The sequence below is a fragment of the Macaca mulatta genome, chromosome 17 (genome assembly GCF_049350105.2).
Source record: "Macaca mulatta isolate MMU2019108-1 chromosome 17, T2T-MMU8v2.0, whole genome shotgun sequence".
Lineage (NCBI taxonomy): Eukaryota > Metazoa > Chordata > Mammalia > Primates > Cercopithecidae > Macaca > Macaca mulatta.
In genome coordinates this window covers 12,180,842-12,208,815 of record NC_133422.1, presented here as the reverse complement: position 1 = coordinate 12,208,815, position 27,974 = coordinate 12,180,842, and the positions used below count along the sequence as shown (strand labels likewise).

The following is a 27,974-nucleotide window of genomic DNA, read 5'->3' as shown; positions in this document are numbered from 1 at the left end:
AGCTTTGGCCAAGACCGTGACTTCAGGAAAGGGAACCCGGGGCTCTCGCAGCCAGCCCTCCTGCCCATGGAGGACAGTTTCCTTCAATCTTTTGGGAGGCTGAGCCTCCAGCAGCAGCAGCAGCAGCAGCGGCAGCGGCCGCCCCGGCCGCCCCCGCGGGGGACACCTCCGCGCCGCCACAGCTTTAGGAAACACCTCTACCTCCTGCGAGGCCTCCCGGGCTCCGGGAAAACTACACTGGCCAGGTAATGACAGCGGTCTGGGCGCCAGTGCGCGGGCCCGGGGCCACCAAGCGCCCCGGCCGAGCGCGCCCCTGCCCCAAGCCGCTCCCGGGCGCCGCTTGCGCCCCCGCCGCGGGCGCCTGCCCCGGCCCCGGCCCCAGCCCCAGTCCGTGCCTGAGTCTCGCAGCGCGGGGAGCCCAAGCCGCCTCCTTCGACCCCTGAGGCCGCTGCCACCCCTGGCGCCTGGGGGCGCGGGCACGGAGAAGAGGGCGCTCGTCCTGTTTCCCGCCGCGCTGTCCCGGGGGGACGGATTCCCGGTACTGCGCCTCGCGCAAGCCCCGGCGGCCCCTTGCGCCCCGGCGGCCCCAGCCCCTTCCCCGCCGCCGTGCCCCGCCTGGGGCCAGCCGGGCCGAGGCAGCCTTCGCCGCCCCCAGCCCCGGGTCGGGAGGGACTCTTCTTCGGGAAAACCTGGTGACGACTGCAGAGAAAAACCACCGGGCCCCGCTGGCGCGCAGGCGGCTGCCACAGTGCGTCAACAGGCGCTGTAACCCGAGCGGATAAACGAGGGGTCCGGGGGCGGGGGCCCGGGGCGGCCGTGGCCGTGGCCCGGGGCTGGCGGCCCGCTTTGAAAATCTGGCGAAGTCGGGCAGCCTGCGTTTGCTTTGGCAGCTGCGAAGGCGCACAGGTGCACGGGGGATGGGGGGCTGGCGGCGCCACCACCGACCGTCATTGACAGAGCCTCGCCATGGGCACCCAAATTCGTTCACTTGCGAATTGCGTAAGCGGCCCTCCCTGTACCTAGCTGCTGGGAATTACGCGGGCTCGTGCCTGCGGCCACCTTGCTAGGCCCCACCGCTCCAGCCTGAACTCCCACCGCTCCCTGCCTTGCGCTTGATGTTCCAGCAACTTCGAACTGTTTTTTATCTCCTGTAAACAAAGCCGCTGCTCTCCTTGACGCTGGCCTTCCTGCCTGGCTTGCCCTCCCGCCTTCTTTTGGCTTTTAAGACCGGGCATCTACCCCACCCCTCCAGTAGATGCCCCTCTTCTGGGCTCCTTGGCTTCCTGTTTACATCTACGTGAGTGCACTTACTTTTTTGCACATGGTTTTGCTTATCCTTCTGTAAGTTTCTTGAAGGTAGGAGCCATGTCTTACCCTGCCAAGCACATTGTCTGGCACGTAGTTGTTCAATAGAGGAAGTGGTCCCTTTCCTTCAAAGGGCTTCCCGTCTCACTGGAGAGACAAGGCTAGCCATGGGACCAAGGAACTGCCGAAGAATCAAGGTGATGGACAGTCACGTGCGGATTTCGATGGTGCCGAGATAGTGACCTTAGGAGGAGGGACAGCCTGGGGAGGTGCTCCTGGTTGCCTTGCGGAGTAGAAGCCTTTGGCCAGAGTATTGCTACATTTTCACAAATTGTAGGGCCACGTGACTTGTGGAGGACCGTGGGCACCCTTTCCTAAACCAGAGACACATTTCAATAGACCCTCTCTGGCTCACTGGGGAGGGGAGGTGGAGGACAGAGGCAGAATCGGGGAGCCTCCTTGGAACCCAGCAGAGGTTGGTTATTTTGTGATACAGTCATGGTGGGTAAATCCGTTACCAGCCAAGTATCTTCTGAATGTCAAATCCTGTTTAATTTCACTTTCGCTTTGCTGATCTGTAGCCTGTCTCATACTGAGTGTCAAAGAGACACTGAGTGTCAAAGAAGGAAGTAAACATCTTTGGCCAGATTTAATTTCTGACTGTGTTGGGAAGGGAAGTAACATGATGGGTGCAAGATACACAGAATGGAACATCGGGGCTTGGACTCACGTTCCTCATCTGTGAAGCCAGGGCATTGCCTGAGTGGTCCATAGGGTCCTTTCTGGCTCTAACATTCTACACTTTTAGGATTTTAATTCCTGATTGACATTTGGCTAAGCAGAAGACACCCGATTAGAGACCACCTATTACCATCTCTCTCTCTCTAGGGACGACCGGAGTGAGCACTGGCCTGGGAGTCTGAAGACTGTGCCTTCAGACCTACTTCGTCACTTACTAGCTGGCGACTTTGGTCAATCATCTAGTTTTTCCGGGCCTTATGTTCCTTATATGTGACTACTAAGAGGCTACTAGATTAGAGGATTACAGATCCTTCTGACTCTTAATTTCCAGTGGTCAGATTAAAAATTAGTTTGCTAATAATGGCTATGTTAAAGAGCTCTGACCTTGGAGTCAGTTTATGGCTCCACATCCAAGCTCAGCCACTCACTAGTTTTGCTTTTCACCCAACCCCTCTATGCCTTGGTTTCCTTTTCTGTTAAATGGGGATATCTGTTCTGTTTACCTCAGAGGGTTCTGTGAAGATTAAATGTGTGTGGGAGGACTTTTTAAACTTTAAAGTGCTATATACATTTTAAGAGGTATTACTTACTGCTTCCGTTGTTGGTCAGCTGAGATAAATCTTCGGTTTTTCCTGGAGCCTGGCTCTGGAGTGAAGAAGGTAGCTTGGCAGTTGACTTTGAGTCCTCCCGTTTTGCTGGGCATTGGCAGTTCGGGGGGCAGAGCAGCCTTGGCATGCCGTGGGGTGGATTGTGTGTTTATAGAAAAGTCTGGGACGTAAGCGAGGAAACGGGCCACAGCTCAGCAGAAGGGAGGCCGGTGGCGAGGATGGAATGGTGGAGAGGCAGGCTCAGGTGTGGCCTGCCAGGAGCTGCCTTCCCCACTTTTTTGGGGGGTAGCGTGGGGAAGAAGAAAAGAGCAAATTGTTTAAAAATACACGTGTATAGAAAATAGTAAAACTGTAAGGTTATCTGTGTATTGTTGGATTCTGGGAAATTCATGTTTTCTCTATTCTCTGTATTTTCCAAATTTTCTATAATGAATATGTATTTCTTAGAATAAAATTTTTTTCTTTAAAATTTGGAGGAAATCGCTTTCTACAAATGTGGGTTCATCTTTTTCTGCTTAACCTTTTTTTCTCATTTGATTAAAGAACTAATAAAAAATTGTTTGAAATTAGGATATGTCTTGTCTCCCAAATCAATGTTAGATTTCTGTGCTTTTTACATGCTTTCATAGTTTGAAGTAGATGGAATGTGGAAAAACATCTATTTAAATTCTTTGAATTTATTTTTTAAAAGTTGGAGTTTTAACTGGTTAAAATATTTTTGAGCACATCAAAGTACTAAAAAATTAGCATGTACCCTAAATCTGTTTTATCACCCGTATGTCATTTAAAAAGCATCTTAAAAATAGGTTCTTACCATTGACCTGTAAGCTCCACTTCTAGGAATCCTAAGAAATAACTGGAGGGTGGAGTGGTGGCTCATGGCTGTAATCTCAGCACTTTGGGAGGCCGAGGTGGGTATCCACTGAGTACTTATAAGACCTTTAGCACTTGTTTAGGGAAGCTCCGTATGAGAAGGCGCCTGCCCAGGATTAACCAATGGAAAGCCGTAATCGGCCCACTGCTGTGGGTAAGGGCCAGTGGGGAGTGGCATCTCAAATGCCATTGGTGGTCAAGGCTGAGGAGGATGAAGGCTAATTAGGGAGAAAGGATCTTCTCCACATGGAGACGGTTCTTGAGCTGGCCTTGAAGATGGGGAGGAGGCGGCTGAACCAAGGAAAAGGAACAACAGCCCGACTAAGGAGATGGAGGTGGCAGAGAGCTGGGTGTGCTCCCGAGCTTGATTGAAGTGAAGGCTTCATCGTAGTGAGTGCGTTGGTGAAGTAAGCCCAGGACCAGATCATGGAGAACATTAAAGGCTGAACAAAGGAGTAGAGAGCTGTTGTCAGAAGAAATAAGATCTAATGCCAAGACCCTTTCATTCTCAGCAGATGAGCCAGAACTCTCTCTTTCACAGCTCAGCTGACAGACTCACCTGGAACTGCACCTGTCCTTTCTGCTACCTCAATGAAAGCATCCATGGGTGAACCTCTGTGCTTTCCACTGTGTGTATGAAAATGCCTTCCAGTTTTGACCATTTTAAACCATTTTTAGTATACAATCCACTGGCATTGTATTATGTGGAACTTCACTCACAATGTTATACAACCATCACCACTATCTATTTCAAAAATTTCTTACCACTCCAAACACACTCTGTGCCCATTAAGCAGTAACTTCCTATTCCCCACTCCCCCGACCCTGGGTAACCTCTCAGCTACTTCCTGTCTCTATGCATTTGCCTCCTTTACATGTGTCATGTAAGTGGATCATATGGTATTTGTCCTTTTGTGTCTGGCTAACTTCATGTAGCTTAATGTTCTCAAGGTTCATCCATGTTGTAGGATGTGTTAGAACTTTACTATTTTTATATCTCAATAAAATATTACATTGTATGGGCATACCACTAAAACATCCTTTTTAAATGAAATGGCCATAATAGAGGGTAGCCTTTCTTTGTTTTTTAATGATCTCATTTGAAAACTTAAAAGTTGTCAATCTTATTTCAGTGTTCCAGAATTTTTTTGAGTCTTTACATTTCAATCAAAGCAAAGTCAGGGGACCCACATTGTAGTGCATGTTGCATCCTTTGCAATGTTCTGGTTCCTTCTGGCACCATCACAAATGGTTTGTAACATGGATTCAGTTAGGCTCAAAGGATGCTCGCTGACAGCTGTCTTTTCTCCTTATTCATATCTCTGGATAACATGGAATTTTCCATCATGAGAAGTACCTTTCCATTATTTCTTTTAATTGTAGAGCCTTGCACAGAAGTGAAAGGATGCTTTTCTAATGTGATGCAATGGCAAGGCAGAGATGGGGAGAAAAGTACTTTACAACCAAATAAGCAGTGGAATGTGAGAAGCAGTGAGAACAGGGGCCAGTTAGATTGGCTAAGTAGTGAACAGTTGGTCCCCAAAGAATACTCTGCTCCACAGTGCTCCTAGCCAGCAGGCCTGGACTCTGGTGTGTTTCTTTATGAGGCCAGGGCTCTCATTAATAAAAGCAAGATCAAAATAGAAAGTTGGCAGTATTCCAACTCTGTGAATATAAAAATGGAGGGTCAGACAGGTGATAAATCTTTAGTCATCTAGGTCTACTTGGAAAATGACTACTAGCTTTTTGTATTTTTCACAATTTTCCTAAGGCGGGTCCTAAATCTCCTCTCCTCACTACCAGGAGTCCTTGTCCTTACCCTCTCTCTGGAGGCTGGGATGAATGAGGACTTAAAAGCTGTATCTATTTAACAGAGTGCAAATATGCAGTGTGGTATGTGCTTGTCCTCACTCACTGGAGAGGCTGTATGAGGAAAGACTGCCCAGCTATACAGGAGATTCACCACAACCACATTCCTGGAGCTGTCGGAACAATGGAAGAAGACCCTGCTGAATTGGGCAATCCGATATTGCAGGTGTGGATTATGACCCGAGAGGAAGTAGAAATAGATGAAGGAAGGAAGAATAGGGGAAGAATACTTTCATAGGAAAAGTTCAGGAGATGTACAGGAACTCCCTTGGAGTTCATCTGGTCTGAGCCCAAGACACTGAGAAGCTAAACATCTTGATCAGGGTCAAAGGGATGTGTTCTCCTATTTCTAACAGAGAGCTTTTTTGTGTACACCAAAAGAAGAGGCCGCAGTGGGGGTGATCTGGTGAAAGCGTAATGAGTTTGGTTTTGACTTGTCTTATAATGAAAAAACAATTAAGAGCCTTATAAGGGGGCTAAGTTAACCTAGATTTCAACTGTCAGGGTAAGGAAGCTCTTGTCAATATTAATGTTTCTCATAATATAAAAAATATTACCAGGGAATTCATTTTCGTTATTAATATGGTAACATTGAGGGCAATGGGAGGAAATGAGATTTAGATTTTTTAATAAGTTTCCATATTTATCCTGGTTATGATGTGTTGGAGAGAGATGTGGTAGTCAACTTCCAACTCCCAAACATGTCTCATGTCTCTTTCTCATGTGCTCACATGTTAGGATATCTATAAGTCAATGCCTTAGTTCCTTCATGGCATTTTCATGAACCTTCCTCTACATAATAGCACCTGCCTAAGGCCATTCAGACTCTAGATGAACCCAAGAAGAAATTATTTTCTAGTCATGCCAAGTTATCTGAAGATATTGAGGCTCTATGGCATTAAGGAAATTTTATAATAAAGAAAAATGAGTCTGCCTTCTAACTGTTCCTTCATAAGGCTCTCTGTCAGATCATGTGTATGGCTTGGGGAGAAGGCTGTTTTTATCAAGGTAAGAGTCCGGGAAAGGGGAAGGGAGAAATGGGGAAAGAAAAGCCAGCACATGGTTACTGCTGACTGTCTGCCTGGCCATTTTTAGACACTGGCTTATTGAATCTTCACCATAGCCTTGGGATGTAGTCATTTTTATTTTATAGATGAGGGTTTTAGGATCTGAGAGTCACACATTTGAGAGACCCAGGGGATTTCATAATACACAGAGTGGTCTTATATTACTAGGGAAGTTCATGGACAAACATACCTACATCCCTTTCACAACTATTGGGGAGTCCTGCTGAAGTATGATTGTATAGCCAGGATTGTCCAGCACTCTTTCCCCATGTTTTAAGGATATGCTGAAGAAGAGGGCCTGAAAGGGGCTTTCTTGCCACCATTTGTTGCCTTGTACCTTGGCTTTCTTTTCTTCCTGGCATTGGTACCACCTGACGTATATTTATTTATTATCTATTTCTTTTACTAGAACATAAGCTTCATGAGATATGATGTAGGTTCCATGAGATCAGGAACTTTATTCTGTCCAGCTCCTAAAAGGCCAGGCACATCACAGGCCTTTACTCAACATTTGATGAATGGATTTGTTAATGAAACGCAATGTGAGATGCTTCCTAAGATATGGAAGCTTGGATGTCAGCATGGCTCTTGAGTAAAGAACGAAACCAAAGAGCAGATTATTCACATAAAGAGAAATGTAAAAGAATGAGGCTGGGCACAGGGGCTCATGCCTGTAATCCCAGCACTTTGGGAGGCTGAGGCAGGTGGAATCACCTGAGGTCAGGAGTTTGAGACCAGCATGGCCAACATGGTGAAACCCTATCTCTACTAAAAACACAAAAAATTAGCTTGGCATGGTGGCAGGTGCCTGTAATCCCAGCTACTTGGGAGGCTGAGGCAGGAGAATCACTTGAACCTGGGAGGCGGAGGTTGCAGTAAGCCCAGGCTATGACATTGCACTCCAGCCTGGGCAACAAGAGCGAAACTCCATCTCAACAAAATAAAGTAAATAGAATGAATGGGATGTGGAGAACAGACGAGGGGGGGAAAAAAAAGAAAGAATAGAGCCACTCATTCCAAAGTTCTCAATTTGGTGCATAAGAAAATGATTCCTGGCCGGGCGTGGTGGCTCACGCCTGTAATCCCAGCACTTTGGGAGGCCGAGGCGGGCGGATCACAAGGTCAGGAGATTGAGACCATCCTGGCGAACACGGTGAAACCCTGTCTCTACTTAAAATACAAAAAAAATTAGCCAGGCTAGGTGGCGGGTGCCTGTAGTCCTAGCTACTTGGGAGGCTGAGGCAGGAGAATGGCGTGACCCCAGGAGGCGGAGCTTGCAGTCAGCTGAGATCCGGCCACTGCACTCCAGACTGGGCGACAGAGCGAGACTCCCCGCCTCAAAAAAAAAAAAAAAAAAAAAAGATTCCTATTTGTTGCAGGTGAAAATGTTTGATGTGCCGGCTCCTTTACCTCATAGTTACAGTAAGAAGAAATTTAAAAATTGGGACCAAAGATTCAGCTGTCTTCCCATTTAAGCAGCACAGACAGCCCAAAGTGACAGTTTTCCTGTACAGTTACTCTTCTGTTATCTGTAACTGATCTATGACATTTTGGGAAAAGACAGCCAAAAAAAATTAGTACTGAGGTAGGTGTGCCTGATTCCTTCCCCAATTCTGCTTGTGACTGAACCAACAGAACACAAACATAGGTGAAACCTGCACAGCTGTGAGAGTCTACAAAAGGGGCTGTTCACATGCAAGATACTGAAAGGAATTTCTGCTCAGTAGAGTTTGTGGGACCACACTGACAAATGAGAATGAGGGCTCCTTGGGAATCTGGCTTTGGATCTCACGAACATGGTCTACTTTGGATGTATGAGGGGTAAAGGTAAGAGAAGTAGGGCAGACTGGGAACTGTTCCCTGAGTCCCCCTAGCCATGAAGTCCTCTGTCTCCATCACTGTGGCTTGGGGACACTTGAGGCTAGCAGTGATTGAGGCCCGACTCTCCAAGGACAGGACCTGGCCCTGGTGGAGTGGGTGGTAGCACTGCCCAGGTCCGGCCACACCTGGCCTCAGGGGAGACTGCCCGTGTCATCTATAGCTTGGCTCCTGCCCTGCTCTCAGGCTGCTGAGCCATGCAATCTGTTTTCTATGTCCCAGTTTAAAGTCTTCAAGGAGAATGTCAGTAGCATTCAGAGGTGCTGGGATCCAAGAAGAATCCTCTCCGTCAGTCTCCTTTAAGGGCTGTATTAGTCTGTTCTCATTCTACTAATAAAGACATACCCAAAACTGAGTAATTTATAAAGGAAAGAGGTTGAATTGACTCACAGTTCAGCATGGCTGGGGAGGCCTCAGGAAACTTACAATCATGGTGGAAGGGGAAGCAAACATGTCCTTCTTCACATGGCGGCAGGAAGGAGAAGTGCTGAGCAAAGCCTCTTATAAAACCATCAGATCAGCCAGGTGCAGTGGCTCATGCCTATAATCCCAGCACTTTCGGAGGCTGAGGCGGGCAGATCACCTGAGGTCAGGAGTTCAAGACCAGCCTAGCCAACATGGTGAAACCCCATCTGTAAAAAAAAAAAAAAAAAAAAAAAAAAAAAAAATTAGCCAAGCGTGGTGGCGAGCACCTGTAATTCCAGCTACTCAAGAGGCCGAGGCAGGAGAATCACGTGAACCCGGGAGATGGAGATTGCAGTGACCTGAGATTGTGCCACTGCACTCCAGCCTGGGCAATAGAGCAAGACTTCATCTAAAAAAAAAAAAAAAAAAATCAGATCTTGTGAGAACTCACTATCATGAGAACAGCATGAGGGTAACTGCTCCCATGATTCAATTATCTCCCATTGGGTCCTTCCCATGACACATGGGGATTATGGGTACTATAATTCAAGATGAGATTTGGGTGGGGACTGCCCCTGGCTCCTCCAAAATCTCATGTCCTCACATTTCAAAACACAATCATGTCTTCCTAACAGTGTCCCCCAAAGTCTTAATTCATTCCAGCATTAACTCAAAAGTCCAAGTCCAAAGTCTCATCTGAGACAAGGCAAGTCCCTTCCGCTTATGAACCTGTAAAGTTAAAAGCAAGTTGGTTACTTCCTAGATACAATGGGGGTACAGGCATTGGGTGAATACACCTATTCCAAATGGAAGAAATTGGCCAAAACAAAGAGGCTATAGGCCCCATGCAAACCCAAAATCCAGCAGGGTAGCCAAATCTTAAAGCTCCAAAATGATCTCCTTTGATTCCATGTCTCATATCCAGGTCATGCTGATGCAAGAGGTGGGTTCCCATGGCCTTGGGCAGCTCCACCCCTGTGGCTTTGCAAGGTACAGCTCCACTCCTGGCTGCTTTCACAAGCTGGCGTTGAGTGTCTGTGACTTTTCCAGGCACAAGGTGCAAGCTGTCGGTGGATCTACCATTCTGGGGTCTGGTGGGCAGTGGCCCTCTTCTCACAGCTCCACTCGGCAGTGCCCCAGTGGGGACTCTGTGTGGGGGCTTTAGACTCCACATTTCCCTTCTGCACTGCACTAGCAGAGATTCCCCATGAGGGCTTCACCCCTGCAGTACACCTCTGCCTGGAAATCCAGGCATTTCCATTCATCTTCTGAAATCTAGGTGGAGATTCCCAAACTTCAGTTACTGACTTCTGTGCACCTGCAGGCCCAACACCATGTAGCAGCTGCCAAGGCCTGGGGCTTGCACCCCCTGAAGCAATGGTCTGAGCTGTACATTGACTGCTTTTAGCCATGGCCAGCCAGAGCTGCTGGGAAGCAGGGCACAAAGTTCCAAGGCTGCACACAGCTAGGGGGCCCAGGACCCATCCAATGAAACCATTTTTCCCTCTTGGGTCTCCAGGCCTGTGATGGGAGAGGTTGCCATGAAGTCCTCTGCCATGCCCTGGAGACATTTTCTCCATTGTCTTGGTGATTAACATTTGGCTCCTCGTTACTTATGCAAATTTCTGCAGCTGGCTTGAATTTCTCACCTGAAAAGGGGCTTTCTTTTCTATCACATCATCAGGCTGCAAATTTTCCAAACTTTTATGCTCTGCTTCCTCTTGAATGCTTTGCTGCTTAGAAATTTCTTCAACCAGATACCCTAAATTGTCAACCAGATACCCTAAATTGTCTCTCTCAAGTTCAAAGTTCCACAGATCTCTAGGGCAGAGGCAAAATGCCACCAGTCTCTTTGCATAGCAAGAGTGACCTTTACTCTAGTTCCCAATAAGTTCCTCATCTCCGAGACCACGTCAGCCTGGACTTCATTGTCCATAGCACTATCAGCATTTTGGTCAAAGCCATTCAACAAGTCTCTAGGAAGTTCCAAACTTGGCCACGTTTTCCTGTCTTCTGAGCCCTTTTATTAGTTCCAGTCTCTGCCTGTTACCCAGTTCCGAAGTTGCTTTCACATTTTCGGGTATCTTCACAGCAGCGCCCCACTCTCTGTGGTACCAGTTTGCTGTTCTCACACTGCTAATAAAGACATACCCGAAACTAGGTAATTTATAAAGGAGAGAGGTTTAATTAACTCACAGTTCAGCATGGCTGGGGAGGCCTCAGGAAACTTACAGTCATAGTGGAAGGGGAAGCAAACATGTCCTCACACGGTGGAAGCAGGAGAAGTGCTGAGCAAAAGGGGAAAAAGCCCCTTATAAAACCATCAGATCTTGTGAGAACTCACTATCACGAGAACAGCATGAGGGTAACCGCCTCCATGACTCAATTCCCTCCCACCAGGTCCCTCCCATGACACATGGGGATTATGGGAACTACAATTAAAGATGTGATTTGAGTGGGGACACAGCCAAAGCATATCAGGGGCGAACTGAATCTAAGGTTTGGATAAAATTCTCATTGTACAAAAATGAGTAAATAGAAATTCTCACACAGCTTGGGGCCTTACAAAAAAGTTTGCCAGCTGGGCGTGGTGGCTCACGCCTGTAATCCCAGCACTTTGGGAGGCCGAGATGGGTGGATCATGAGGTCAGGAGTATGAGACCAGCCTGGCCAAGATGGCGAAACCTCATCTCTACTAAAAATACAAAAATTAGCCAGGCATGGTGGCGCATGCCTGTAATCCCAGCTACTAGGGGGCTGAGTCAGGAGAATTGCTTGAACCCAGGAGACAGAGTTGCAGTGAGCTGAGATCACACCATTGCACTTCAGCTGTGGGCGACAGAGCAAGACTCCGTCTTGGTGGGGGTGGGGGTGAATAAAAAGAGTTTGCATAATTAGGCCAAAAGAGCATTGTAGCCAAGAGCCATTAATATACTCACAGATATTTATTGAGCACCTCCCATGTGCCTGGCATTCTTCTAGATGGTCAGAATGGAGCAGTGGACAAAGGAGACAAAAATTCCTGTCTTCATGGAACATGTATTCTATCAGAGAGAAAAAAATTCTCAAGGAAAAAAGGCAATTTTAGCATCTGCTCTGCTCTGTTCTCTCAAAAAATAAGCAAAGGATTTCATAGGTATGCCACTGGAGCTATATATCCCCAATAAACGTCCACATACGCACAACAGGTAGGCATAAGGAAGTTCACTGAAATTGGAAAATTGCAAAAAAGTATCACTAGAGAAAATACATAAATAAATGTGGTTATTTTATAGCGCTCAAGCACAGCAGTTTAGTGTGCACCTCTGGGGCCAGACTCCTAGGTTTTAATCCAGCTGTACCACTCGTTGGCCTTAATTTCTTTGTCTGTAACACGGGGGTTGGGGATTAATAACAGTACTTATATCCCAGGTCTATTTGAGCATTACGTAAAAAATGTAAAGCCTCTAGAATAGTGGTTAGCACACAATAAGCACTTAATAAACACTGGCTATATTTATTATTTTGCTGATAATGGAGTACTATGTAGCAGTTAAAGAAAATGGACTAAGTCTATATATCAACATGAATAGATCTAAAAAATGTAATGCTCCTTCATTTTTTAATTCACCAAATATTTATTGAGTGTTTATATGTTCCACACAGTGTTCTAGGTACTTGGGAATCATCAGTGAACAAAACAAAGATCCTGCCCTTGTGGACCTTATGTGCCAGAGGTAGGGAAATGGATGTAACCTCTAAGGAAACCGTATGTTAATGTAGGTGGTGATAAGTGCTGTTGAAAAAGGGAGAGAGAAGCGTGGTAAAGGTGTCTGGGAGTGCCAGAGTTAAGGTGGGGGGTTGGTTGAATTTTAAGCCAACAAAACAAGTATGAGAAAATGTTCATGATTATGAGCTCTAGGTGGTAGGTATGCAGGTGTTTTATTATTTCTTTTGTCTTTCTCTATATTTACATTTTTTCTAAAAAATTCCTCTCTATGATATAAAAGATTAAAGAAAAACTCCTGATTAGGAGTCTGAAATATGAAGGAAGTTGATTAAGAAGCAGAAAATTAAAAAGGAGTTAAATGATATATAAAAGAATCTAAAGTAACTGTTGGAAGTTTGAAGTATATTAGAGATAAGCAGAGTCACAATGCAGAAAATCAAACAATAATGTAGAAGACAAATGTGAAAATAAATATGGCCAAAAATCACCAGAGTAAATACAACCAAAGCAACAAATAAAGATATCATAGAACATATTTGACTTGAAGACTCAGAAGTGATTAAAAAACAATTCAATATCTAGATATATCCTGGAAAGACTGTTGCAAAAGCTGTTAGTTAACTTCCCTTTCTTCTTTAGCAAGCACACTTTGTTGGGTGTGGCAGTGTGCCCAACTCTAAAACTAGTTTTCAAGGCCCCCTTGCCTCTTCGGCTGTGTGGAACATGGAGGTGCACCCTGGCCCTGCTGTGGCCACTAGGAGGCCCTCTGAAGAATGGAAGCCTCATGCTAAAAAAAAATGCTAGACTCCTGGGTCCATGTTGATCATGGATTTGTGATACCAGCTCTAGATTCTACCTCTGGATTTTTACATGCAAGATATAGACATTTTAATTTTATTGAAGCCACCACTGTTAGAAATCCATTAACTGGGGTTTCTGTTCAATGCATGTGAACCCACGTTGAACTGGAACCTACATTTAAAATATTAATGCCTGTGGGAAAAAGATTGTAGTTCAGTAATTCTCATCTAGTCTGTTGTCTTTCATACAAAGACTTTCTCAGATCCCCAAGAGCTCACAAAGTCTGTAACACCCATGTGCCCTGACTGAGTAGACCTGAGGTAAGGTTCTGGTAGCCCCACATGCAAATGGTAGAAACCCAAGCCAGTTTTTAAGCTCTTGCAGCCCTGGTTTATTTGTGAACCAAGTAAAAGTAAAATGATTTACTTCATAAAATTAGATTATAAAGGTTAAAGAGAGAATATATGCGAAGCTCTTTGTTCACTGCTTAGTACTCTTTTAAAAAAAATAATAGAATTTATTGGAACAACCAATCTTAGCCAATCATGAGAGGAATCAAAGACAAGAAGAAAAGAAAAGAAAGCCACTGAACCCAACTAAAATTTAGACTTTTAGAGATTATTATAAACAAAATTAAAAAGCAATTGCTGTACATTATAAAAAATTGATATTCAATAAGAAAGATAAACCTCCTAATAAGGAGGCTTTATTTACCAAAGGATGTGACAGTGTAGTTCACAAAAGAATATCTCTAAATGATCAATACACACACAAGCTAATCTTGCTGATAATTAAAGAAGTAGGGACAAACTAAATAAGTAACCATAGACCACTGGTTAAGCATTAAGTTACTGGTTAGGCATTACATTATGGCACATCCGTAGGAATAAGTATGCCGTATCATTAAAAATCATGTCATAGAAGAATATTTTATAAGGTGGGAAATAATTTGCTATGGAAAAAAGCTTGGTTAGCCCAGGCACAGTGGTTCACGCCTGTAATCCCAACACTTTGGGAGGCCTAGGAGGGTGGATCACCCGAGGTCAGGAGTTCGAGACCAGCCTGGCCAACATGGTGAAACCTCATCACTACTAAAAATACAAAAATTAGCTAGGCATGGTGGCACATGCCTGTAATCCCAACTACTCAGGAGGCTGAGGCAGGAGAATCGCTTGAACCCGGGAGGCGGAGGCTGCAGTGAGCTGAGATCGTACCACTGCACTCCAGCCTGGGTGACAGAGCAAGACTCTGTCTTCAAAAAAAAAAAAAAAAAAAGAAAGAGCTTGGTGAAACTTGGTCTACTCTACATGATGTTCCTCTTCATGTAACAAGAGATAAAATAAAAAAAGAAATTTTATATATATATTTCCAGTCCTGGAAAGAAGACAAAAATGTTAATAATTATTTGTAGATAGGAGAATAGAGGAACCTCCCTCCTTTTTTGCACTTTTTTTTGTTTTATGATCAGAGAAATAGATGTAAGGATTCCTGAGGGAAACAGAGAATTGGATCGGTACATGGGCTCACAGTTTTGTCCCAAAAAAATACACAGTTTTGTATTAGTTAATATTACAAAGGAAGCGAGGTACCTTTCCAGTGAAGAGGTCTGGCTAACACCACCCTTTAGCCAAATGATGGAACTTAGCATTGAACTTAGCCTGGAGGGACAGACTGTCATTTTGTGCAATCAGAAGTACACAAACATCACCTTTGTACTTTGCTTCTAAAAAACATTTAATCTGGGTTTAATCACTACGAAACAACCACACAAACCCAGAATGCAGAACATTCTCATGCCAACTAGAGAAACGAAAAGAGCATGAGGACAGTTCTAGATTCAAAGATATTAACTGGACATAATAACCAAATGCAGTACTTGAAACTTATGAAAAATATTCTTTAGACCATTGGGGAAATTTTAAAAATTTAAATTTAAAAACCTTACATTAGGCCAGGAGCGTGGCTCACGCCTGTAATCCCAGCACTTGGGGAGGCCAAGGCAGGTGGATCACCTGAGGTCAGGAGTTGGAGACCAGCCTGACCAATATGGCAAAACCCCGTCTCTACTAAAAATACAAAAAAATTAGCCGGGCATGGTGGTGTGTGCCTATAATTCCACCTTCTTGGGAGGCTGAGGCAAGAGAATTGCTTGAACCCAGGAGGTGGAGGTTGCAGTAAGCCGAGATCGTGCTACTGCACTCCAGCCTGGGCAAAAGAGTGGGACTCCATCTCTAAATAAATACATAAATACATAAAAATAAAATAAAATAAACACCTAACATTAGCTCTTATGAATTAATCACTCTTTCAGGCTCTTTCAGGATGACAGGCCCTGCGGAGTGAGAACCTGCACCACCAGACGTGTGAAGGACCCTGCTTAGGGCACTCTGCCTTAATTTGTTAGATGCAATAATGGTATTGTGGTTATGCAAGGAATTGTTCTTATTCTTAAGAGATACTTGACAAAGAATTTAGGAATAAAGTATCACGATGTATGGAGTTTACCTTCTTCTTTTTTTTTTTTTTTTTGAGACAGTTGAGACAGAGTTTTGCTCTGTCACCCAGGCTGGAGCTGGAATGTAGTGGCACGGTCTTGGCTCACTGCAATTTCTGCCTCCCAGATTCAAGTGATTCTCATGCCTCAGCCTCCCGAGTAGCTGGAATTAAAGGTGTGCGCCACCAGCCTGGCTCATGTTTGTATTTTTAGTAGGGACGGGATTTTGCCATGTTGGCCAGGCTGGTCTCAAACTCCTGACCTTAAGTGATCGGTCCGCCTTGGCCTCCCAAAGTGCTGGGATTACAAGCGTGAGCCACCGTGCCCGGCCTGCAATTTACTTTCATATGGTTCTCCAAAAATATATATAGGAGAGACAAAAAATAAGGCAAAATGTGAACATCTGGTGACCATAGATGAAGGGTACGCAGTGTTCAGTATACTGTTTTTCAACTCATTTCCATAGATTTTTATATTTTCTAATTAAAAGGTTGTGGTGGGAGAAATTCAGGTGGAAATCAAGAGGAGAGGGTAAACTATAGGATAAATGAGACTTAAGGGACATGGCAACCAAATGCAATGTGTGGATCTTGTTTGGTCCCTGATGCACACAAACCAACTGGAGGAAAACATTGATGGGACAAGCAGGGAGACTGAACACTGATGGAGTGACTGATGGAATGAAATAGGAAAGACATGAGAGAAGACTGGCCATATGATGCTAACTGGTCATGTGTATATGAGGATTGAGTATATTATGCCATCTAACTTTTGCAAGCTTGAAAATTTCCCTAGTAAAAAGCTGGGCATCAAGTTAAAATTACATGCAATGTCTGACTTTCTCAGTGAGTGACTGACTGGCTGAAGCGATATCTAAATATAGCTCTATGATTCTCCATTATTTAAATAAAGAATTACACAAAAGAGTAAGTTGTGAAATCAAGATTAGTCCCTGAGCTTCTCTCATAATAGTGATTTTAAATGAATTTCAGGGGAGTTTGTAGCAGGTGGAGGTTATATGGAATTAATTGCCTTTCTATTTTTTCCCTTTTATTTTCATTCTCTCAATTTCCCTAACGCATGAGGCTCCTGACCACCATAAAGATAGAACTGGGGCTTAACCCTCATCACTTCTGAAGCTGATGGAATGGTATTTATTGCTTCCACTTAAGTTTCAGAATCTCAAGATTGTCTATTTAATCAGTTCTTTATTTAGCTAGTAGAGTTTTTATTGTCCTGCCTATTCAACATACTACTATGGCTGCTAGTGCTAATTTAACATTTAGGTGAAGATAAAACGAGTTTTGAAGTCATTCAGGAAGATCATACAGGCCAAAAAAAAAAAAAAAAAAAAATCCATGAGCGCCTTAAAGGTGGAAAAACACCCTTATTTTTGTCTGCCTGTTTGTTAGGAAGAGTATGGAGGCCACTGTCAGATATGTCTCAGGAAATGATGACATGGTGTTCTTGCCCCATAGTGATCCTGAACCATTTAGCTTTTACTCTAAGGTAAAATTTTGTAATTAAAAGGGCAGTAGTGTTATGTGCTGTTTTTGTTTTCTAGAAGGAAATAGGATTCAAATAAAACAAACATGAAACAGTGAATTGGATACTCATGCCTTAAAGCCTTTTTAAAGGAAATATTATAAAGTATTAACTTCCAATCAATAATACAAACCACAAAGAGGAAAACAAGAGCAGATAAGGGTATGTATATGAAAAGAAAAATTCAAATCTGAAAATGTTCAAACAACAAAACAAAACTGGTAAGTAGCAGACTTAATAGGAGAACAAATGAAACCAGGTGTAGAAGGGATATCAAATCTGGGACCAGAAAGAGAAAAAAATCTTGGATTCAGTTACCGTGGCTGCTTAACTGAGTATACAGAGGATAAAGGAAACACATTATACACTATTACTTAATCTCTGAACACAACTTTCATTATTTAAATAATAATGATGAAAATCATTTTAAAACTGTACAGTGTTCACAAATATAAAATATACATACCTGAAAATGCATCAGTGCTACCCTTAGGTGTTTTTCCTGTCTATAATTGTTTGCATCGGAGGTTAAGGTTTGGACTTTTCGATTTGCCTATCTTTAAAGTGGAATAACAGACATTCATATGGAAACTATGAGCATGGGTTCCTCAAGTCTTTATACTTACCCCTCCCTTCGTGTCACTGGCTTTATCTGTACTAGATTTAAAGTGGCCACGTTTTCTTTGCTCTTCCTTCCATCAAGAAGTCTGCTTTCCTCGCCCTGCAATGTGGGCCAGCAAAGTGACTCGCTTTGACCAACACAAGGTGCGGGAGCACTGGCAAGCAGCTTCTTGTCGTGCTCTCTTGAAATACCGCGGTCTGTGAAGAGGCCTGGGTGCGGCTCTTTCAGGATGACAGGCCCTGCGGAGTGACAGCCAGCACCACCACACGTGTGAAGGACCCTGTTTAGGGCACTCTGCCCAGCCCCACGTTGTCAGGTGACGCAGCTGCCGCAGGGACCCCAGGCAAGGCCTGCAGATCGGCCCACCTGAGCCCAGCCCAAACTGCCAACACAGAAGAAGTTCATTCCCGCATCCACACAACAGGCTTCCCAGCGTCTGAGAACTATCACCTTATCCCTTTTATTATCTGTTCTGCCTGAAACACTCCGCCTGTCTTCGATGATCTCCGTTCCTCCGACATGGTTTCTGGACCTTGTATGTACCTGGTCACTCTTCTCTGGACACCTTCAAGGTGGCCAAATTTCTCTTTAAATTGTGTGGCAGTCGGAATTGAAAACAGTGTTTCAAAGATGATTTGCTTCTTCCAACCCTTAGAGTCTTTCTGCTTTTCCCTACAGCCTCTTCTCCCCTAACAAGCCCTAGGGCACTCGCTTCCTCCTCTCTTTCCTGCCCGTGTCTCAGCCCCTCCCCCAAGAGGCAACAGTTTTCTCATCCCTCAGGGACTAAGTCAAACTTGCATCACTCCTTTGCATCCCTTTCCCCGGCTCCGGACCCTTTCTCTCAGCGCTTTGCTGGGCCAGCTTTTTCCTCTGTGCGCTGCGCTGGCTGACTCCTTTGGCTGGGCCATGAATTCCTTGAAAGCAGCTACTTTCTGTACCTTAACGCTTCACCTGGCACTTGGCACATGTCAGGTGCTCAATAAATGTTTAATGAGTTGGATAATTAACTAATATTCTTTTGGTATTAAAGTATATTATCTACTGGCCGCATTTCCCCCACAAGGCTATCAAGGGAGACTGTCAGATTCCTGTTTAAACAGAGATAGTATGTCCACTGAATTTCCTTGTTTGCCACTGTTTAGTTCATTAAAAAAGAAAATGCATTTGGTTTGGAATTACTTTTTCAGCGATCTGCGCTGCCTTCTTTTTAAATGCTATCAAGCTTCTGAAGAATTTTGACAGCTATTTAGTTACCATTTCTGGAATGTATATTCACTCATTTTTGAAAATGGAAGTATTTTACTTCTGTCTTTCATCTCTCTCTTAATTCACCGCAGTACCTCAAGGGCTACTTGACACGCGCTCTCTGATGTGTTTATTACCGTGGCAGATAAACAGTCTGGGTTGGTCAATGTGGCCTCATGGTTATTATAACACCACTTTACTTCTGTAAAGTGCCTTACTGGGTACAAAATGTTTTCTCATACCGGCCTCATTTCAGCCTGATTAGAAGCTCTGTTTAATAGGTAGGGATAATTATCTGTGTTTTACAGTTGAGAAAGAAGCTCCCAAGCCTGTCAGGGCACCTGAAGTGCTTACTCATCTGTGGCTCCAAGGCCTCATGTTTGTTCCATTCTTCCTGGATTAAAGATCATTCTGCTCCATGGAGAAGACCAACAACAAAAAAGACATTGAATAGCTTTGCTTTCTCTTTGCATTTCCTGCCCTTGTCATTCTCCAATGTTTTTTCCTCCGATTTTTAAATATCTTCTTATTCTGAGCATGGCCACGTGACCATATTTTCTGTTTGTTGGCTGGGTTTGTTTGTCCTCAGTTTTTACAGATGAGGAAATGAAGCTCAGAGACGTCTCCAGTTCCTCCAGAGCATGACATCCACCTTCTGCCAAAAGATAGTACGAGCAAGGATTTCAAGTGGAAACATCTTCTCTTTGAAGTTCTTTTGTGCAGCACTGAATAAGCATCTTCATTTTGTTTTGGTTTTGCTTTAAAGGGGAGCTCCATGGTGGTGTTTCTTTTTGCTGTGCTATTTCCTACTTACGCTCAGAGTGGTGGAGGGTAGGAAGGTAGGGGACAGTGGCTCTGTCGCTTTCCTTCTCCCATTTTGCTTTTCTCCCATTTAGTAGAGCACATGCATCACTTACCCACGTTTCATACTAGAACTAGCTTCTCAGATGGGTCCTTACAGAGAACAGAGCTCCAAGGAAATAGGCCAGCTCAGAGTTTAGGGGGCCGAGGGAAGGGCTGCAACATGGGGGTCTGGCATCCATGGGCAGGTCTTGGGCAGGGGCACTGGTGCCTCGGAGAGAAATGGGCACTGGGATTGGTGCTCAGGAGGAAAGACAGTCACCAGGCCCCCAGCTTAGCTTCAGTTTCTTCTTGAGTCAGTCCTTGCTGCTGCAGAAGGCAGCGGCAGTGACTGTACCTCTTAGTTTCAAGGACCAGCAGCACACACTGCCGCCTCTCAGCCCTCTCCCACCTCCTGCTAAGGAGTAATGCCTTCTAGACATCATAAACATCTCTCTTTTAAAGCTGCATTTTAACAACTCCAAACCTGGTGGTCTCAATATTACAACCGCTAAATGTTAGAGATGGAAGGAAATTATTTCTACTGAGACTATACATAATATTGAAAACATCTCTCTCTCTAATTTCTCCACTTTCCAGACAATTGCAGCATGACTTTCCCAGGGCCCTGATTTTCAGCACGGATGATTTTTTCTTCAGGGAAGATGGTGCCTATGAGTTCAATCCTGACTTCCTGGAGGAAGCTCATGAATGGAACCAAAAAAGAGGTGACAAATTCCTTTCCAAACTCCTAGGAAACCCTTATGTGCACATAGATCGTAGCTGCTGCAGAATGAATAAATTTAATGGAAGGAGTTTAACCGAAAGTTCTGCCGTTTTCTTCCCCAAAACAGAACACCAGAGCGTAACCTCCTTAGATTCCAGAGAAAGAAAATTATTGATAGTGGGCTCTGAAATAGGTGGCACTGAAGTTGTGTGATGAGGAGATGAGGGCATCCTGTAATAAAAATGACCAATAGAGATTACGCTCACCCCTCCCTCTGATTGTTGCATGTTGTTCACTGTTATGTAACATTGTGTTGCAGCAAGAAAAGCAATGAGGAATGGCATATCCCCCATTATTATTGATAATACCAACCTCCACGCCTGGGAAATGAAGCCCTATGCAGTCATGGTAGGAAGAAGTATCATTCTGAATTTTCAGTTATGGACATTTTGTGAGAAAGTTGAAGCATCTGTTCTTTCCTCTTTTTCTGATGTTCCATGATTTCATATTTGCTAACAGTAGTTCTCTCAGGGAGCAGGTAACGAGGTTTTATGTCAGTGTTTCTCTGCTGTTCAATGGCTGAAGTTTGCTGAGATGCTAATCTCACTTCAGGATACAATTTAAAAATAGTCCTTGGCAAATGGTCCTTGGTGTGAATTCTTGATAACTTTTCTGTCTTAATTACTTTCCTAAGGCGAGGCATACAGAGGAGCACCCACTGAAATGTGCAGAGCAATACTCAACTAGATGACGCTCCTAGTGGAGTTACAGGTCACAACAGGACCATTCTGCCTCTGGTGAGCCGGGGATTTCCACACCGTGTACTGTTGCTGCCTGGGAGTTCCAGGGCAACAGAATATTTTAGTTTAAAAACAGATTAGGGCCGGGCGTGGTGGCTCACGCCTGTAATCCCAGCACTCTGGGGGGCCGAGACAGGCGGATCACTTGAGTCCAGGAGTTCAAGACCAGCCTGGCCAACAAGGTGAAACCCCATCTCTACTAAAAATAAAAAAAAATAGCCAGGCGTGGTGACGGGCGCCTGTAATCCCAGTTACTCGGGAGGCTGAGGCAGGAGAATCGCTTGAACCTTGTAGGCAGAGGTTGCAGTGACCTGAGATCGCGCCACTGCACTCCAGCCTGGGCAACAAGAGTGAAACTCCATCTCAGAAAAAAAAAATTAAAAATTAAAAAATAAAAACAGAATTAGGATTAACACTGTAATCTTATTGAGATGACAGAATGCAAATATAAATATAAAACTCAGCTCTCCATTGTCAGAATAGCAAAGAACAGCATGATGCCTGTAACAGTGTGCACATTATCCTTTAATTGTGAAGTCTATTTGGTCTTTTTTCATACATATTCCATCTCTTGTGATAATGTTTTCATTCCCTATTGGGTCTAGAAAGGAGGAAGGATCCAGAACCATACAAATGGGGCAGGAAGCACAGTGGAGTATCTATCCTCCTTGCATCACGCAGAATCCCTACCTGGTTAATTGTGAAGTGAATAGGTCCAGACTGGGCTCACGATGTTAGGCTTCTTTTTACATTTGGGGCTAACTGGCATACCTACAGGTGTGCTTTTCTCTAACGATCATCATCAGTTCCACTTATGCCCAGATTGTGGGGCTTCGGTGAATGTAAAGAAGAATGAGCCGCACACTTGTGGTTACTTCAGTTCATGTCGAGTCTACCTGGGCGAGAAATGAACAGGCACGTGAAGAGTCAATTGAATGAAGGCCATCACTTAAAACCAAGACTTAAGGACTAACTGACCAGTAGCCTAAGGGAAGTCATTTTACTTTTTTGTTTTGTTTTGAGACAGAGTCTCACTCTGTCTCCCATGCTGGAGTGCAGTGGCATGATCTCAGCTCACTGAAGCCTCTGCCTCCCAGATTTAAGCAATTCTCATGTGTCAGCCACCCCAGCAGCTGGGATTACAGGCGCGTGCCACCATGCCCGGCTAGTATTTGTATTTTTAGTAGATACGGGGATTTGCCATGGTGGCCAGGCTGGTCTCGAACTCCTGAGCTAAAGTGATTCACCCGCCTCGGCCTCCCAAAGTGCTGGGGTTACAGGTGTGAGCCACCGTGCCCGGCCTCAGTTTACTTTTTATCTTCTGGATATGTATACTCTTTTTCAGGCATCCTCAGCTATTCATTAGACTTAAAAATGAGAGGTTTCCGGTTGTGTTATTTAAAAACTTCCCAACTGAGAAGTGCCCATGTAAAGAATGAAAAGGAAACCTTTTTGCTTAGCTCTTTCCACTCTATGTTTTATAAACACAATAAATTATAGTGATAATAGAAAATTCAGTTTGAGATAAGGTAGTAGTCAATTTATGAATGCAAACAATATCTGGATGTTTATAAGGAAATTATAATAGTTCTCTGAACTCAAGGAAACGGGGCCCGGTGCATTGACCCAAATCGTATTGCATAATGGGGAGAGCTACTTTTGGAGGGAAGTTGATACAAAGTGACTATCACTTTTATTTCACCAGTTATGTTCCTATGGTACTCCCACTTTCTAAAGGAAGGCATGAGGGATAGGACAAGGCATCTGACAAGTAAATCTACAAAAATCCTGTAAGTGACTTTGAGAAGTCACTGAGTTCACTGCTCATACCGGTGTTCAGGATGTTTTAAACTAGCTCAGTCATCTATTTTTAAAGATATCCAAAACAAAGAACCTTCACAAATTTCCTACATACTAGATAAAATTGAGCAAAATTTATCATGGAGAATTATGAGAGTGGCTAAGTATGGGAATGAAACAACTGCATTTATTATGATAAATTAAGGCATTGGATTACTGGTAAAACAAAAGGAATTCTAGAAAAGATCTGTAGTAAATGTTAAATGGCAGCATAAACATTCCCAAACATACATACTATGTCTTCAATGTTTTATGTACTTTTGAAAAATCAGGCACTTGAAAATAACTATGAAGTTATATTCCGAGAACCTGACACTCGCTGGAAATTCAACGTTCAAGAGTTAGCAAGGTACTTCTTTGTTTTTCTAGTTTCTCATTATGTATCCTGCTATTTTCAGGTATTTCAGACCGAACAAAAGAATCTTTTCAGGCTGGAAATGGACATGGTAGTTTTCAGGCCAGAAATGGTAAATCTTGGAAATTGATAACTTTGGAATTATTAATGTGAAGACTTTAGTTTTGGGTCAGTTTTCTAATATAATGCTAAATGCTAAATCTTGGCTTGGACTTGGTCCTTTAAAAGGATGCATTTAACATTCTGCTAAAATGCTTCTTCATCAAGGAACATTGAAAAGCACTTTCTCTGCATGGGACTGCACATGTCAGTGGTGTTTTTGCATTTAGGCTAAATAAAGATCTTCAGATGTTGAGCAGTCTGCGATTCATTTATGATCTAGATGCTGCTTCTAATTTATACAGCAATAAATGTTCAAATAATACTAACTTGTTGATTGAGTGCATGGGTTCGGATATTCTCTATCTATATTGTTTGATAATGTCATTGACTTACAATAGCCAGTGAGATAAGAATTTACTTCTTAGGAGTAAGGCTGGTTCCTCTTATGGTAATAGGCAGATAGTGTCTTCAAAGTGGATCTGTGGACTACTCCATCAGAATTGCCTCAGGTGGCTATTAAAATCCGAGTTCATGGACCCCATTCAGTAGTTGGAATCTCTGGTAATTATATTTCTAACTATATCCCCAGTTGATACTTCTGCCCACTAGAATTTAAGATTGTTTTAATAAGCATCTCCTAGTAGTATAAATCAGGGACTGATTAGCATAAATAGATGATAGATATATGTATGACATTAACAGGCAAATGTATGATTTTAAAAAAATCTCATGGTGTTCTTTTATGTCTTGAAGCACGTAATTGAGAGGACCAGAAACAAAGCATTTCTGAAGCTTTAGCTCCTTGCTAGCCTCAGGGTGGTTTGGGGTATGCAGGGCAGCATGAAAAACCTGAATGGAGGCTGAAAGAGAACTGCTGAACAAGATATTATGCTTTTGCCACAGCTAAGTCCTGAGAACAGGGACTGCAATATCTGCAATCCTAGAGGACTTGTGAAATATAAGTAACTCATTGTGATATCCTGCCTTAACTAAATGCATTTCTTTTTTCCACGTAGAAGAAACATTCATGGTGTCTCAAGAGAAAAAATCCACCGAATGAAAGAACGGTATGAACACGATGTTACCTTTCACAGTGTGCTTCATGCAGAAAAACCAAGCAGAATGAACAGAAGCCAGGACAGGAATAATGCACTGCCTTCCAACAATGCCAGATACTGGAATTCCTACACAGAGTTTCCAAACCGGAGGGCCCACGGCGGATTTACAAATGAGAGCTCCTATAACAGAAGGGGCGGTTGTCACCATGGATATTAGAGGCCTATCTTACAGCCATGCAGAATTTTCCGAAGTCAGTTTCTACTTCAATTTTTGTTATTCTTTGTTGCATTTTAGTCAGAGCTCCAATTCCAGTGTTAAATAGCTGAACTCAAACGTTTCTGAGCAAAGTCATTATATTCATTATCTTCACCAAAATTTGTTAAAGTGCTTCTATATGCATGGTCTGATGCTGGGAATTCTGCAGATTTGAGTCAACAGGCTCTTTCTCTAGGGTAAGAATTTGAAACCAAAACTTGAGAACACACCCAAGAACATAATTATTTACATAGGTTCATAGATGAAATAAAGCGTTTATATTATATATAAGCTTCAGTACCATTTTCTCTGAAGTGATCTATTTATTTTTTCAGGACATTCATCTCCATCAGGAAAGTTGGGAAGGTGGAGAAAAGTGGTGGGGGGGCAGGAAAAGTTTTAGCACCATTGCTATTTTGATAATCTATGTATCTAAAAATGTGAGATGTGCGACTCTATGATACTGATTTTCCTTTAATGTTAATATGCCAGAAAGTATACATCTGGGAACAACGTCCTTCAAAGTAGACACTTTGGGAAGTTATTCCTTTATTTTAATGATGTATCATTGTTAAAAATACTGTCAAATCCGTAATAGCTATAGGAGCTACTGAGGGAAATCAGTATCATTATTTAAAGTCACACCTTGTGTTTTTACTACTTTATTCAGCAGGATTAAACCTGAATAACTTTTGGCTGTTGTGCTAATAGTGTAAATAAAATAAGCCTGCCTTCATAAAACACTAACTTTTAAAAGGAATAGCTAAATGACTTCTAAAATTATGCCTATTAACATGTGTAATTAGTTGGCAGCTCAAATGTTTGGGAGTGCAAGAAATTAGGCACCCCAGGATATAGGTCATACAGGGATATATAAAAGCCATGCTCATTACAAAATGAGCAGTTGATGTTTTATGTGGCATTAAGACAATCAAGTCCTCATAACTCTGGAATGTCTTCTTATACTGATGCTGAATTTATGAATCCAAATCAATTTCCGACAGGTTGGAATCAGATTTAGCGTGAGATCACGATAGACAAGACCACAGAGGACGTATGCTCTACTTCTTGTTGGCCAACAGCTTCTTTCTAATGTTCTGTGAAAAATTATTTTAAGTGTCCTATATAATGGTGCTTTTTATGGTTATTAAAAATTGTAAATGGTATCACATTTATATGGATTTGTCATTGGATCTTTTTTTGATTCAACAATAAAAAAATGTAATTACCTAAATGCCAAGAAACTCAACAATATACCAGTTTTTCTGTATCACAGGCTTATTTACCAGTCTTTTTTTTAATAAATAGGGATCATAAAGGTAATGACAAAAGCAACCTTATAATTTAGTTGCTTATATATTTGATCTGTGTACATGAGACTGTTTTAACATTATCTGACACTACTGAAACCTGCTCAACATCTCCCTGACTACCAGCAACACGTATGTAATGTTTTCTTCATTAACATTTTAAAAACTGGTATCTCCTTTAAGTTTGGCTGACAATAGTAAATAACAATGAATCTAAGGTGTTATCAGTTTTGCTAAATTCTGTATCTCCAAGCATAACATACAATAATCTCCTAATGATCCACTTAACAATGCTCCCATCTTCCAGGCCCAGGTGGTCCTGGGTATCTTGGTTGATAGGGTGGTGGCACAACCAGCTCAATATGGATGGCTTGACTCATCTGGGCTAGTAGAGGGGAGAAATGTCAGAGAGCCCAAAGTGGAAATTACCCTCCTTTGATTTCACAGGAGCGGTTCAAAGGACCAGATTCAAGCCCTCCTGACTTGGCTGGCTCCCTGCTTCAGGGTTTTGGGCTCACCTGGGCTAAGTGAGTGACCACTAGGGTTATATAACTTTTATAGAGCTCTAAAGAATAGTTTCCTGGCCTATTTAATGTCTCTTCTTCCCCTAGCTGACCCCTGAAATAGTTGGTCTGTAAACCATAAAAATTGATCAGTGCCATCAACGTTATCCCCTATAGAAGTGATCTGTTTTTCCTTTCAACTCCCATGGCTCCTGATTTGTATAACTCTTTGAACACCCAGTATTGACTTGTATTGTGTTCACTGTCTGCATCATTCATAAAGCTGGCAAATGCTCTTTATGTGCAATAGGATCTCATTAAATGATTGCTGAATAAATAACACAAATTTTTACCATTATCCTTGATAATGCAGTATGTTGACTCTGTAATCATTAAATTGTCACTTTTGAGGGGATAATATACACATATACTCAAGCTTCATATTTTGTTCATGTAGTTTAGATTTTATAATTTATAAAAAAGTGTGCATTAAATATCTATCAATATAATGGGTGTTCTACATGAGAACAGACAATAGCAGTTTTACCAAGGATTCAAACAAGAAAAGGTGAAATTCTTATAATTTTCTGTTCTCCTGAAACCCAAGTTTTATTCCTTGTTCTAGAGTAGATCACTGCAAAATTAGGATGTGAAAACCAAACTGTTTTAGAAATAAAACTTAAGTCACATTAATAAGACTTGCAGAATACTTAAGTTACAAGGAGTAGCAAAATAGACACTTTTGTTAATGCTTTTTACAGAAGAGAAAAATCATGGATCACAGTTATGGAAGGAAACAAGTTAATTTTTTAAAAGATTTATTCTTGGCTTTAAACATATTTATAATTAGATTTGAAAACATGATATTATATATAAATTGAAGGCATTAAAACATCTGATTTAAGAACTTCTTCATGCTATTAACTCCTAGTTAGAACTGCTTTATCCCTTTTCTCTATTAAACATAAGAAAGTAACAAGTAAGGCTGCGCGCGGTGGCTC

At 42.9% G+C, this 27,974-nt stretch overlaps 1 protein-coding gene, 2 long non-coding RNA genes and 1 other non-coding gene across 4 annotated transcripts; 3 read left to right on the top strand and 1 right to left on the bottom strand.

The window, feature by feature from the left end:
* Positions 1–27,331, top strand: N4BP2L1 (NEDD4 binding protein 2 like 1). The gene is given in 8 exon segments (XM_077974200.1): positions 1–245; positions 11,729–11,801; positions 11,803–11,934; positions 12,392–12,462; positions 20,603–20,730; positions 21,049–21,137; positions 23,662–23,738; positions 24,863–27,331. Coding segments are annotated over 8 exon segments (1,008 nt in total). The 5' UTR covers positions 1–66; the 3' UTR covers positions 25,122–27,331.
* On the bottom strand, positions 3,312–8,905 carry LOC144336258 (uncharacterized). Its single transcript, XR_013407880.1, has 2 exons — positions 8,768–8,905; positions 3,312–3,970 (listed from the first exon to the last, which is right to left on the bottom strand). It is a non-coding gene; the product is annotated as an uncharacterized LOC144336258 (long non-coding RNA).
* On the top strand, positions 7,904–8,029 carry LOC114673611 (small nucleolar RNA SNORA16B/SNORA16A family). Its single transcript, XR_003724388.2, has one exon. It is a non-coding gene; the product is annotated as a small nucleolar RNA SNORA16B/SNORA16A family (small nucleolar RNA).
* On the top strand, positions 8,945–11,597 carry LOC144336261 (uncharacterized). Its single transcript, XR_013407882.1, has 2 exons — positions 8,945–11,078; positions 11,328–11,597. It is a non-coding gene; the product is annotated as an uncharacterized LOC144336261 (long non-coding RNA).
* Positions 27,332–27,974: the final 643 nt, after the last annotated feature.